At 28.5% G+C, this 13933-nt stretch overlaps 2 protein-coding genes across 2 annotated transcripts; both read left to right on the top strand.

Annotated features, from left to right (window-relative positions):
• The first annotated feature begins 4378 nt into the window (after positions 1–4378).
• On the top strand, positions 4379–4928 carry LOC122273484 (cuticle protein 10.9-like). The gene has a single exon (XM_043057543.2). The coding sequence runs from the start codon at positions 4455–4457 to the stop codon at positions 4872–4874; it is 420 nt and encodes a 139-aa protein (XP_042913477.2). The 5' UTR covers positions 4379–4454; the 3' UTR covers positions 4875–4928.
• A 4544-nt stretch (positions 4929–9472) lies between these two features.
• LOC107457533 (cuticle protein 10.9-like) lies at positions 9473–9971 on the top strand. The gene has a single exon (XM_016075703.3). It carries the CDS (start codon positions 9507–9509, stop codon positions 9924–9926), a length of 420 nt encoding a protein of 139 aa, XP_015931189.2. The 5' UTR covers positions 9473–9506; the 3' UTR covers positions 9927–9971.
• The last annotated feature ends 3962 nt before the right edge of the window (positions 9972–13933 follow it).

A 13933-nucleotide genomic window follows, 5' to 3' on the forward strand; every position in this document is an offset into this window, starting at 1 on the left:
TATATACATACATATATATATAAACTGATTTCTTCCTTCAAATATAGTATTCCTATTCTAAAATGGGGACGAAAGTGAGATGAGGGGATGTCGGAATGCCCTTACAGGTTCATCGAACTTCCGGAATCATCAAGTGCAACAAGGTGGTAAGGGGCCAGGATGCAAAATAAGTGTTAGTCGTCCTTCAAGGGGGGCAAGTCACTCTATTGGGGTAAAAAGAAATCAGGGTTCTTACTTGGGGTTCATTGTAATGTCACAGGATACAGCATTCTCTGCTTCTGAATTTCCGGAGGTCGGTGAGACTAGAAATAGAACGTGGGATTTCCTCAAATAAATCAATACAAATTAAAGATTATTGATTGTTTCTGTCGTTTAACGTTCTTAAAGTAACTCAGGGTAAAATTGTTTGGGAGCAAAAAATGTCGCAAATTTCTTCACGCATTTAAATTTCATCGTTCGTTTAATTTGCTAAAAAATTTGAAAAACGCATTTATACTACAATACTAATTTAACTTGTTAACAATTTTAATCACGTATTTAAATTTTATCAAAAATTTTAACTTGCTGACAAAATTTAACAAAAATTTATATAAAGAAAGAAACAACATTAACAGATATAAATATAAAATTTAAATATGAAATTTAAATATAAAATTTAAATATAAAGTTTAAATATAAAATTTAAATATAAAATTTAAATATAAAATTTTAATATAAAATTTAAATATAAATTTTAAATATAAAATTTAAATAAAAAATTTAAATATAAAATTTAAATATAAAATTTTAAACATAAAATTTAAAAAAAAGTTTAAATTTTAATAATTAAAAATAATTTGAAAACTTAATGAAAATAAAGCACTAATTCAACACGTTAACGAAGTTCAACATAAATATAACACGTTAACACTTTAGCGCAACTTAACATGTTAATTTTCACACGAATTTAATTAAAAGAACAAATTTTACACATTAACAACTTCAAACAGAAATCAATAGGTTTAAAANAAATATGATTATATTTTAATTTAAACACACATTTCAACACTTTAAATTTAAACCCATATTTATCACGTTAATACTTTTACACAAATTTAACACCTCAATGAATTCACAAACGTATTTAAATTAAAACAAATTTTTAAAACCGTAGAAAATGGAAGAACACTTTTAATACATTAATACTTTAACACAAATTTAACACATTAACAAATTCAAGCATGCATTTAAACTTAAAATAGTTTTTGTTTCAGGGGGAAAAAAAGCGATAAAATATTTTTTTCCTAACACTTAGACCAATCTGTAAGAACTTTTGATTACTTTTATCACATTAAGCGCAGAATGGCAAGAAATGAATTTTAATTGTTTATGGAGCATCCATTTGTTTGGAGATTTTACCTTTTTGTTTGGAGAATTAAAGTTTAAAAAAGATTACATTTTTGAGAAAACACCACTTTTTTGATTGAAAAATTTCTAAAAAAATGAAGAAAAAAATTAGATTAAAGATTAAAAATAAAAAAAATATTTAAATATTCTAGACAAATTACATATTGTTTCTAGTGTATTTTTTACTCTAAATCAAATAAAAACAAACCCAAATCTATTGAACTAATGAATTCAATGTTATGAATGTTTTACGTAAAAACTTTAAAAATTTTCGCCTTATGACAACCTGACCTTATACCTACAAAAAAGAAAGTTGGGAATGCATTATTTTTTTTATTTTATAGTAACATTATTCCAGTAACCAACATTTTAAAATAAATTTAAATTGTGTGTCCTTAACTTAAAAAAATAACTCAGTTACTGAATATTATTTTCAAAACGGAGAAAAAAGATTTCGTGAAATTACCGTTCTGTAAGGTCGTGACATTTCTGGTAGAAAAAAAAAACATAACTTGAGTAATAAAAACCTAAGTATAAGGTATTTAAACAATTCTTTTGGTAATTTTTTCGGAAATTCTGGTTTTCAAAATTATATTTCTTATTGCCACACACTTAGTAAACAAACACGAAACAGGAAATTAAAATTCACCTAATAATTGGATTTCATACCATGCTCTAAGACAGCGGTTTCCAATTTCTACGGAACCCCTTCGCTAAAAAGAACTGCTGCTTTGAGGTATCATTAGAAAATTACCAAATTGCACCACATTTACAAAATTTTACAATAACAATATTTTATTTTTAACCTTTCCAAAATCATTTCCATAGCACTTTGGCATGAATTATGTAGATTTTTGATGTTCCAAGAAGTCAGAAAAAAAAACAAATTTTAAAATATTCTGGTAGTTTTTACTATAATTTCTTCTCAGTGAATTCGTTATATTTTACAGAATAGTAAAAGAAAAATATTTTTTTCCTTTTTGAATGCATAAAATTATATTTTTAACCTATATTGTTTCTTTTGACGAATATTGAAACTACTTATAGACATTGTCTTAGGAAAATTTTAAATTATCATACTTCAGATAACATTTAATTGAAACTCAAATCCTGAATATTCAAGAAAGTGGTGAGATAATTTCTTTTGAGCTATCAAAAGTACATTACAGTTCAAATATATTCATAAAAAAATTCAAAATAAAAATGCTTAACTAATATACTGTATTAATTATATATATATANTGCGGCATTACACAGCATGCGGACTACAATTTCTCAAAGCGAAAATCCACCCTCTCGAATAAAGACGATGCGGCCACTATATATATATATAGATATATAGATATATATATATATATATATATAGATATATAGATAGATAGATAGATAGATATAGATATAGATAGATAGATAGATAGATAGATAAATTTCCCTAAATAGTAAAATATTTAAATATTTCGAAAAGCTTGAAAATATTATATAAAATGTAAAATCTCCACAATAACGATATCATTATAACAAATAAAAAATAGTTTAAAGAAAGATTTTGTATAAGCAATGCAAAACTATACATTAAGCCTATAAATTAAAAAACTAAGCATTTTGACAAATTTGTATAAATACGACTTCAAATCTTTTATTAAATTTTAAAAAGTTATTATGTATACGAAGTACATAAACATATTCAATGATTCAAAATTATACACGGATAAACAAATTCTGGCAAAATTACCACACTGTATAGTAATGTCATAATCATAAAACTCATACTTACGATTAATAGAAATCAAGATATGCATACGTATTTAAACCATTCATTTTGAAATTTTTTCATTCATGTGGTAACTATTATCCGTATTTTCAAAATTATCGTTCTTTTTACCATACATTTAGTAAAAAATACAAAACTAAAAAGTAAATTTAACCATATAAACGGTTTTTGTGCCATGCTTTAATGTATCATGATAAAATTGGCAAGTTTTATCCTATTTACCAAATTTAATCAGATATTAAAAGGCAATTTTTTTGTATTAATTTTACCAAACGCATTACTAAAGTGTTTCGGTAAAAATTACCAAGCTTTTAGATTTTTCCATAAAGCCAGAAACATGGTAAATTTTAAATTATTCTGGTAATTCTGACCACGCTGTTTTTCTTATTTTTAAAATAACATTTATAAATATAAAATATAAGTAATCATAACGATATTGAAAATAATCAAACTGCCATATTAGTACTAAAAAAAATTACATTTTTAAATTTAAAATTAGACTTTTTTTATCGTTTAAAGAAATTAACCAAAATAAGCATATTTATAAACTTAAAATATCAATATTGCATGAAAAATTGATTGAAATAATCGCTTTGAAATCATTCATGTTCACTATTCAGCAGTTTATATGAATCAACTTACAAAAATATATTCCTTCCTTTTAAATTCCATTATCTTAATCTATTAAAATCGAAAACAAATCGCAACAATTTACTGCTTCTGAAAATCATAACAAACCATTTTTCAGAGACACATTTCCAACAGATGAAACGCCTTACAGAAAGAATAAACTTCATGCAATCGCATTAATGAGCAATACCATAAAATTTGGCGCATTTTCCAGAAACATCTTCATATGGCGAAATTTCTACGAAATGGATTTCGCCGTCTCGTGCGACATTTAACACAGAGAAAGAATACCTTCATTTGCATCATCGCACATTCACATAATTTACGAACAACGAATGCTTTCTAAAGGTGGGACATGCATTTCTTAAAAGCACTGAATTCGAAGGATTTCAAAGAAATAATTCAGCCACGCCCTAATGTTACGCTCTCATGGTGTATGTTTCCATTTCAAAGCGGATTTTAAGAGTTCCTTTTTGAACTTGAAGGTTAACATTTCACAAAAGCGTACGGTTTTAGTTATTAAAAAATTATGAGTTTATTTGGCTCAGTGGTTACATCATGCCTCGCCTTGCACAAAGTCTGCTATAAAAGCGTACGAGAACCACGATCTTCACACACTCAACTCAAAAAGTTCCAATCGTTCTCGATTGCAGTATCACATCTTACGATGTCTCTTCTCTCTGTAGCACTTCTTCTTACTTTTGTCTGCTATGCCTTAGCTGGTCCAGCAATACTTCCTGGAATGCGTCCAGGTCAAGTTCCAGTTCTGGCAGCTCCAGAAATTCCTAGGCCCTATGAATATGGATATGAATTTGGAGATGGTCAGGGCATGACTCAACATCGTCGTGAAGTTGCCGATGGTACTGGAGTAGTCAAGGGTAATTACGGATACCTGGATCCCATTGGAGTCTACAGAAGAGTTGAGTATACTGCTGGAGCCGATGGGTACAAAGCAGTCATCCACAGCAATGAACCAGGACTCTCAAGCCACACTGTTGGAGATGCTGTCTATATAGTGGAACTTCCACCTCCCGCTGCTGTTGCCCAAGGTCTTAGGCCTGCTGCTGTAGCTGTAGCATCGGCTTAAATGTACAAGTAAAATTATAATACTTGTAAACTAATAAAATGATTGGAGCATTAATGTTTTGTTATATTGTTTCACAATTTAAAATCGAGAGTTGTTGATTAAGAATTGATGTATATTTAACAGGTTATCAAAAGGGAACCAAACAGTAATGTTTGGAATTGAATTATTTCAATAAATCTAGGGAAAAAAACTTAACTTTAGAATAGTCATTAATTAAATTTTTAAAAAAATCAGTCAAAATAATTAATAGCAACAGCAAAATAATTCACAAAAACCACTAAAAATATTTTGTTTTCAACTTTTACATAAAATTAAAATGCTTATGAGAAAGAAGAAATTGCGACGTTTTTATTTCAAAGACAAAATGTTAAGTTTTTATTATGATTAAAACAAAAAACTTCAAGATTTAAACAAGGACAAGTCATAAAATTTTAGAAGCAACTGGAATGAGAATTTGACAGCAATTGTACAGCACACTATATTCTTAAATGGATAACTTCATTTCTTATAAATTGTTCAGTTAAGTACAGTAAATGCATAATTGAATTTGAAGTTTTAATTAAATATAGTGAGAACTTTATCCTATTTATCGAAAAGCCAAAACTATTGTCAAGAAAATGTGAGGAAAACTATGCACATTAAAGAGAAAAAAGACAATGCAGCAATATAATTGCATAAAACATAAAAACCTATATAGAATATTAAAAAAATATATAATGTAAAGGAACGAATAAATATTTAAAGCATATACCTATTTTTAACGATATTTTCAAAAAAGATTTTTTGAGTCACAATTTCCCTAATTTTTACATTTTCAGATAATTGTAGTTAAGCAACATGCCCTTTTATTATTTGATATTGTAAGTTCATTAATTATATATGTTCATTAATTTTAAAAATGTGGAAAATTTATTTGTTTTAATTACTCAAATAAGATATTAATAAAACTTTTAAACAATCATAGATTTGTGAAAAAGGAAAATTGGTAATATTAAAATTGAATACGCAAAATAATATATGATTGGGAATATTATAAAAAATATAAAAAAGAAAACAAAAATTATTGAGCACCTTAATATTTAAAAAAATATTGAATAAATAAAGTTTCGTAATTGTAGTTATTGTAAAGCTTCAATTATTACTCTTTTTAGCACTTCAGTATTATTTTATTCATTTTCACAAAAAAAAGTTCATTAAAAAATCAATTTAAAAGCATTGTGTTAAAACATTAAAATCTAAAGAATTATTATACTGCATTTCTTAAAGTGCAATGTCAATTTTATTTTCAATTATTATTTTCTTCGAGATATGCGAGAAAATCTTTTTTTCAGTTGTTTAGAACACCAGGTTAAATTTATTAAATATATTTTTAAAACTGACAGAAAAAAAAATCTCTGAAACAGCAGAAATAACAAGCAAGTTACGAACTCATACGATAATAAAATTATTTTTTTCAATCTATTATTATTATCATTGTTGTTAAAAATATTATTTAAACGAATTTAAATAAAGAACATTCAGTTCCTAGGGGCAAAAAATCGCTAAGACATCATGAAGCAAATCTTCATATTCATAAAATTACTAAACTTTTATCAACGGGTATAAGATAGTTACCGCTTCCGCCGACTCAGATTTAAGCCCTAATTATAGCAGATTAATTTATAAACTACTTGTTGTTGTGAAGGCATAAATTACCTCTAATGGTACATAAATCCAGGTTAAGAGTTTCATTGACGTCGTGTTAGCCATCGGTGATTTTATTGGTTTTCTATTGCATGTGCGACAAATATAGATTAGTTTTTCACTAAAATAATTCTCCACAAAGGCAAATTTAACCGTTAATAAGCTCAGAAAATTCCGGGGTTTTTTTTCATATTAGGTTTGTTTTAATTTCTTAAAGCATTTTTTTTTTACTAAAATTTTTAGATAATAGTAGTTGATGTTCTTTATTTTTGGCAATAAGTGAATCAATTTAAAAATAATTACAAAACAGTCAACAATAAATAGTCTTAATTTCAGACGTATTTTACTTCTAACTTAAGGTAAATTTTCATGAAATTGCTACCTATCCCTAAAAATTTAAAATAATTGAATCTTAAAAATGAAAAAAGAAAATTCTTTCCAACATTCTCCATTATATAAACAGTTTATTAATATTCACTATCATTTCATGTTAAAGATTAAGAAACATTTTAAATTATATAGGCCTTAAAATATACCTTGAATAAAGTTCAACCCATTACATGCCCATAAAAAACTGGAAAGAAAAAAATTTAACATATTGTTGAAAATCAGAAATATATAAAATTTAAAGTATAGGTGGAATTGCTAACGGCTAACACTGTTAGAAATTTCTCTGAAAAAATGGTTAAATTACAATTTATTTAAGTTTTATTTTACCATATTCAAACGAAACAGTCAAATAACCGTAAATAGGATAGTAATCAAACTGTGAAAAAGACATTGTTTATTAACTGCTTTCACCTAATATCTTTCAACAAACGGAATTTTATGGCACCAACTAAGCCCACCTAAGGAAGCCACTTAGTTCCTTTCAACTTCGTCTATATTACAGTTGAAAAGGTTAATCCGTCATTGTCATGGCCGACAGAACTGGGGTTCGAATCCCAGCGTGTACACCACAATATTTCTATTCCGTTCAACATAAGAAGAGTTTCTAGTGTCCTACACTCTCCAATTCCCATTCCGTAACGGAAAGCCAAGTTCCTATGTCTAATTAAATTTCTTTTTTACGGTTTTTAAACCATGCTAGTTGTAAATGGTTAAAAATACGGTAAAGGGGAAAAATATCCTTTACCATAATCTTTTCGGTTATTTGGATCGACAGACTGCAGTTGGTTATTTTACCGTACTTTTAGAATGAGAATTTTAACAGTGTATGCTGCAGTAAATAAGTAGTTAAAAAATTATTATGTAATTAAGATATTTAAAAAAATTAAATCGAGTTAGGTTTGATACTCTAATGCAAAAGAAAAAAAGAAATTGTTAGCTAGAAAATGAACTAAAATAAAAAAGAGAAAAAACATTACGACATCTCGAGGTCGTTAATAACCATGCATAATTTCGAAATTTAAATTTTTCAATTTTTCAATTTGGTTGTTTTGCACATTAAATATTATTTTACGAACTAACACATTATGAAACCTATATTTTTCACCACCTTCTTACTTCAAGAGGATTTAATTATGCAAATTTTAGGGATGTTCACTTGCTTTCTTAAATCAAATCGGATAAATTGTTTAGATTGAATCGTTGAAATTGTTTTAATATTTTAAATTTCAGTAATTTAGTAATTGTCGGGAATTTATTTCATTATAATTTTAAAATGGAAAAAAAATCATGGACCTAATAATATAATGTAGGTTTCCAGATTTTTAAAGACTAATCTTTAAATTCAAATCATGCATTTCATATCTATGAAAAATATGAATTGAAAATATTTGTAGTTATTTAATAAGCATTATCCTGTAAGGATGCATCTAGACTCTAGATACGAACAAACAATAAGAACAAACATCGCACAAGACTTACGAATGAATATCTCCAATCAATTCTTAAAATAATTACAACAAATATGAAACCGGACATCAATGAGCTTATCAAAAACAAGAAAAGTCAGGTATCTGGATCCTCGAGTTCAAAATAATTACCCTCTTTCATAACTTTGATATGATTTTTAACAGCCGTATGTTATATACTATATAATTAAATAAATAAAATGTTATAATAATTCAGTACATTTTTTTTATTTGAATCTGGCCCGCCTACACATTCTATATTTAATATATGGCCCTCTGCAAAATTGAGTTTGACACCTTTGATCTAGACATAATGGAATCAATGTATAATTTTTAATATTAATGCTGATAAATAGACTTTAACTGAAACTTTGAATACGTTTTTGTCTTCTTAATATTAGACATAAGGTGTCAATTACGATCGAATAATTTTACTAAAAAAAGAAATTCAACTATAATAATGCATTTTATGCAGTGATGCACCTTAAAAAAATGCAATTCGTCTTATTTTCAATTATAATTTCATTACATTAAAGAAGGTATTCAACCGATAAAGCTCACTAACTAACTAAAAACAGCTTAATAAGCGGTGTGATGACAAAACGAAAAAAAAAACATTTCTTGTTCGACACTTAACTTGGAATAATTGTTTCAGAAGACAATTCATTGAGTTTGGAAGAAAAAAAGACAAAAAAATACATTTAAGATGTATTTCCTCAAAAAATACATATAGAGTAGAAGAATTAAGGATTTTTTTTTTAATTTAACAAAAACAAAAATGAGAAAGCCTTGTCCGGTTTATATATCAATGAACAGAAGGTTTTTCGTAAGATATGTTGCTGACACACCCAAAAATAGCTTATCCAGATTCTTAAAGACTAAGCTTTAAATTTAAAAAGCCATCATGTATTAGATAAATTCTACAGATTTTTTAAAATTCACCAAATGAATTATTTACAAACATTTATGGGTCAGCGAGCATTTTCCAAATATTCCTTAAACTTTCTTAGTTATAAAAGCAGATCGAGTCCAAACTTGTTACAGTCGTTCCCCAAAGTTCCAATCAACAACCTGAACACTTTAACATCACAAGATGTCTCATCTCGTTATAGCCATTGTTTTCAGCTTATTCTATTGTGCCGTAGCTAGACCAGCAATAGTCCGAGTAGCACCTTTAGCTCAAAATTTAGTTCTGCCAGCTCAAGAACCCCCAAAACCCTACGAATATGGATATGAGTTTGGAGATGGTCTGGGCATGACACAACATCGTCGTGAAGTTGCTGATGGTACTGGAGTAGTCAAGGGTAATTACGGATACCTGGATCCCATTGGAGTCTACAGGAGAGTTGAGTATACTGCTGGAGCCGATGGGTACAAAGCAGTCATCCACAGCAATGAACCAGGACTCACAAGCCATGCTGTTGGAGATGCTGTTTACGTCGTAGAGCTTCCACCACTTGCTGCTATAGCCCAGGGTCTCATGCCTGCTGCTGTTTCTGTAGCATCGAATTAGATGTATAAGGAAAACTACAGCACTTGTAAATATTTAATAAACTGATTGGAGCATTAATGTATCATTATTTTGTTTCATGGTTTCTAATGAGAATAAAAAGTTTAAGCACTAATTAATACGCATCTGAGAGAACATAAATAGGTAAGCTAAATGCAATCTTTGACCCAAGAGCTTTTAGAAAAATATAGAGAAAATTTGATTTTCGAATATTAAATTTTTCAAATTTTAATATTCAAATATATTATTAAAAAAATACATGAGCGACGTATTTTGTTTTAACAGTTACGTAAAATTAAATTTAATTAGGAAAAATAATATCAGAAAGACAATTGAAACGTTTCGAGAGAAGGTGCCAAAAATTAAAAACAGCTGGGGAAATGAGCTGGACAATTATATAGCAACTATATTTTTAAGTTCAGTTCACATCATTTCTGAAAATAAAAGGCCAATTATTTTAATGTAGATGCTATTTTCTTCATGACTCAAAAAAAAAGTTTTGAATTCATTATTATTTACAATATCTGGTAAAATTAATAAAATTTTGTTAATAATAATTAAAACATTTAAAGCAATTGCATTAACATTTACATTTTGCATTCAAAGCATTCTGTTAATACATTTGAAATTTAAACATTTTGTTAATAATATTATTAAAAAGTTTTCTCTGAAAACAGAGAATTAAGGATCAAATTACAAACCATTCAAACAAAAGGTAGAATAAAATTAGTTTTTCTATTTATTTATATTATTATTAAAACAATGTTAAATATTACACACAGAGCGTTCCTTATTTAGGGCATTAAAGTTCAAGGGTACCGCAAAATAAATCCTTTCGAATTCGTTAAATTCCTAAACAATCATAAGAAGGTTTACAATAGTTATATTTTCTGACGGCTTTAGTTTAAATCCTAATAATAGAAGTAATTCATAAACTGATCCTAGTTCACATCTATAAAGATATTTGTGCTTTGCAGTCATAAATTATTCTAGTTATTTCTATCTAGTTACTAGTGCTGATCACTGGGGTTACAGTGCTTTTGTTGTCGGGTTGACTGTCAGAGGTTTTCGTGAATAAATTTCTCTAAAATAATACTTTGCAAACTTTTTTTTTTCACTCACCACGATATTTTACACAAAAAAGCCCTTGTCTTCTGTGTTAAATTTCAGAGATGAGTTGGATTTTTTATTTATCACATCACCAGCGTATTAGACAAAAAAAATTACTATGAAAAACGTGTGTCGGAAACCAATACATTTAGAATTCCATATAAACTGTGTTGGGAAACATAGTGCTCTTTGAATTAACTCTAAACAATTAGATTTTTGGTTAACAAAAACGAAATTATCTCCGAATCTGTGACCAAAAACAAGAGGTAAGACAACCGGTTTTTAAAGAGAATATGCAAATTATTTTAGCAAAAAAAAAAAAATTTAGAAAATAATTACAATGCGTATGTAACATGCTTAGATATACACCGAAGAGCCATTACATAATGAACACCCTGCTAATAACATGTAGGACCACCTTTAGCCCTCAAAACTGCTAGCACCCGCCGTGGCATTGATTCCACAAAGTGCTGATAGGTAGTCTGAGTTATCAGGTACCAAGCGCTCACCAACTGGTCCTGCAATTCCCTCACATTACGAGGGGGTAGCGTGGCAGCACGAATTTGGTTTTCCAAGTAGGACCACAAATGCTCTATTGGATTAAGGTCAGGTGAATTTGGGGGCCAAGACATGACTTGAAAGTCAGTGGAATGTTCCTCGAACCAATCTATGACGATTCGACCCTTATGACATGGTGCATAATCCTGTTGGTAAACACCATCCCCCGCAGGAAAAACTGTTACCATGAATGGGTGAACCTGGTCTGCAACTATGTTCAAGCAGCTTACAGACGTCAGAATTTGTTCTAAGAGGATTGTGGGTCCTAATGTGCCCCATGAAAACATTGTTCCTGGGCGAGAAACCATGAAAACCTGGGCGAGCCCATTGTTATAGATGGAGAGTGGTCATAATGTAATGGCTCTTCAGTGTATATTCCATGCTGATTTCAAATATAATTTACTCGTTATTTATAATAAATTTTTGAATACTATTTTGTATCTTGCACACTACTACTGTTAATATCCAGGCAATATTTCTGTTAATACACATTTTACTATTTACTCTTAAATCATATCACACTATAGAGACTGAAGAAGCTTTTTAAATCGTGCAAGCATTAATATACAACTTGAATAAAGTTCAAACCACATAACAGTTCCATAAAATGGTAAAAATAAAAAAATTGGAAAAATAATTTAAATTTTAAAAAACTTACTTAATTTGTAAAATTTGATGTAATGGTTGAACAGCCATATGCGGCTATGCTTTGCTAAAAGAAATGACGAAAAAATAATAATAGTAGGTATCAAGGTAACAAAAATCTGATGAAGCCATAAGAAAAAGAACCAGCACTCAACACTTACTGTACTTACGAAACTACGGCCAGTACGGTAAAGAGTAGCGACACTCAGAGTGCCAGTACTTTTTACCATAAAATTCATTTATATCCTGCACATTTTAAACAACAAAAAAGTCTAATATACCGTACTTCTTACAGCAGTACTTGCCGTAAAATCATCTACTCACTCTGAATAAATATTACTGCAAAAATTTCAGTATAATATTTTAAGGTAAAAATGTATTTTACGAATAATAAAACCTTAAGTGCCGGTACTTTTTACAGTAATTTGAACTGAAATTTTTTACATTTTACTTGATTTTAAAATTAAAAACTGGAATTTTGATTAACTTTTGAATTTATAAGAAATTAAGCTCTACACTGTTATAGTCACACTATTATAGTCACACTGTTATAGTCACACTGTTAGAATTTTCATTCTAAAATTATGGTAAAATAACCAGCAGCAGACTGTCCATCCTATAAAAATGCAAGTTCGTAAAGTTTAGGGTAAAAAAAAATTCTACCTTTGCTGTGTTGAAACCGTTTACAACTAGTTATAAAACCATGAATACAAAACTGTACAGTTTTTTAACCATTTACAACTAACATGGTTTCGAAAGCAGTAAAACGAAATTTAACTCGCCATCGGAGCTAGGTTTTTCGTTGAGGTAATTGACAGTGGAGAGTGCAGAGCATAAATTGGGGAGTACAGCACACTGAGAACTCATCAACTATTGAAGGCAAAGGAGAAAACGTAGTGGTGCCGTCACTAGGACTCGAACCCAGTTCTGTCAGTCATGAGACTGACAGATTAATTCTTTCAGCTATAATATGCTCACATTTGCGAGGAAATAAGTGACTTCATTAGGTGGGCTTAGTTGGTGCAATAAGAGTCTGGCTGTTTAATCGTATTAGGTGAAAGCAGTTAACCCAGTTAACAGTTTGGTTACCACCTTATTTACGATTATTTTACTATTTTCTTTGACTGTGGTAAAATAACAATTAAGGAAATTGTAATTTAACCATTTCTTTCGAAAAATGTCGAGCAGTGTAAAAAATGTAATAATCTGTGCAAATTTTAGAGAGTTGCATAGTTAGAAAATAAAATGTTTATTTTTTCACTTAAATTGAAATAGTATTGACTCGGTTAACTTTCTCACTTAGTATTTGCTCACTTAATTTTCTCACTTAAATTAAAGTGCCCTCACCCTAATATTTTTTTTTCTTTTCAAATCTAGATAATTTAATAGTGAACTTTCTTCAGATTAACTTTTATCTGGAAAAAGTTTCATGAATCTAATATTACTTTAAAAATAAAAAGTAAACCTTATACAAATCACTTAATCATTTATACATGAAGAATATGGGCTAACATTTTCTTGTTTTTGAATAAGTGTGATGTTTTCTTCAACGCTCTGCTGATGAGAAAATGCACGTTATCATTGTTATTAAAATGATTTTTAGCCAAACACCTTGGATATTCTTCATTCTATATAGATTTTATACAGATTTTAGAAAAATATACATATTTTTTACTTATAAACACCTAATCTAAAGC

This window comes from Parasteatoda tepidariorum, chromosome 10 (genome assembly GCF_043381705.1).
Source record: "Parasteatoda tepidariorum isolate YZ-2023 chromosome 10, CAS_Ptep_4.0, whole genome shotgun sequence".
In the NCBI taxonomy this organism is placed as follows: Eukaryota; Metazoa; Arthropoda; class Arachnida; order Araneae; family Theridiidae; genus Parasteatoda; species Parasteatoda tepidariorum.

What these genes read in the sequence shown, in the direction of transcription:
- LOC122273484 (XM_043057543.2), top strand. Translation starts at nt 4,455, where the DNA reads ATGTCTCTTCTCTCTGTAGCACTTCTTCTTACTTTTGTCTGCTATGCC.
- LOC107457533 (XM_016075703.3), top strand. Translation starts at nt 9,507, where the DNA reads ATGTCTCATCTCGTTATAGCCATTGTTTTCAGCTTATTCTATTGTGCC.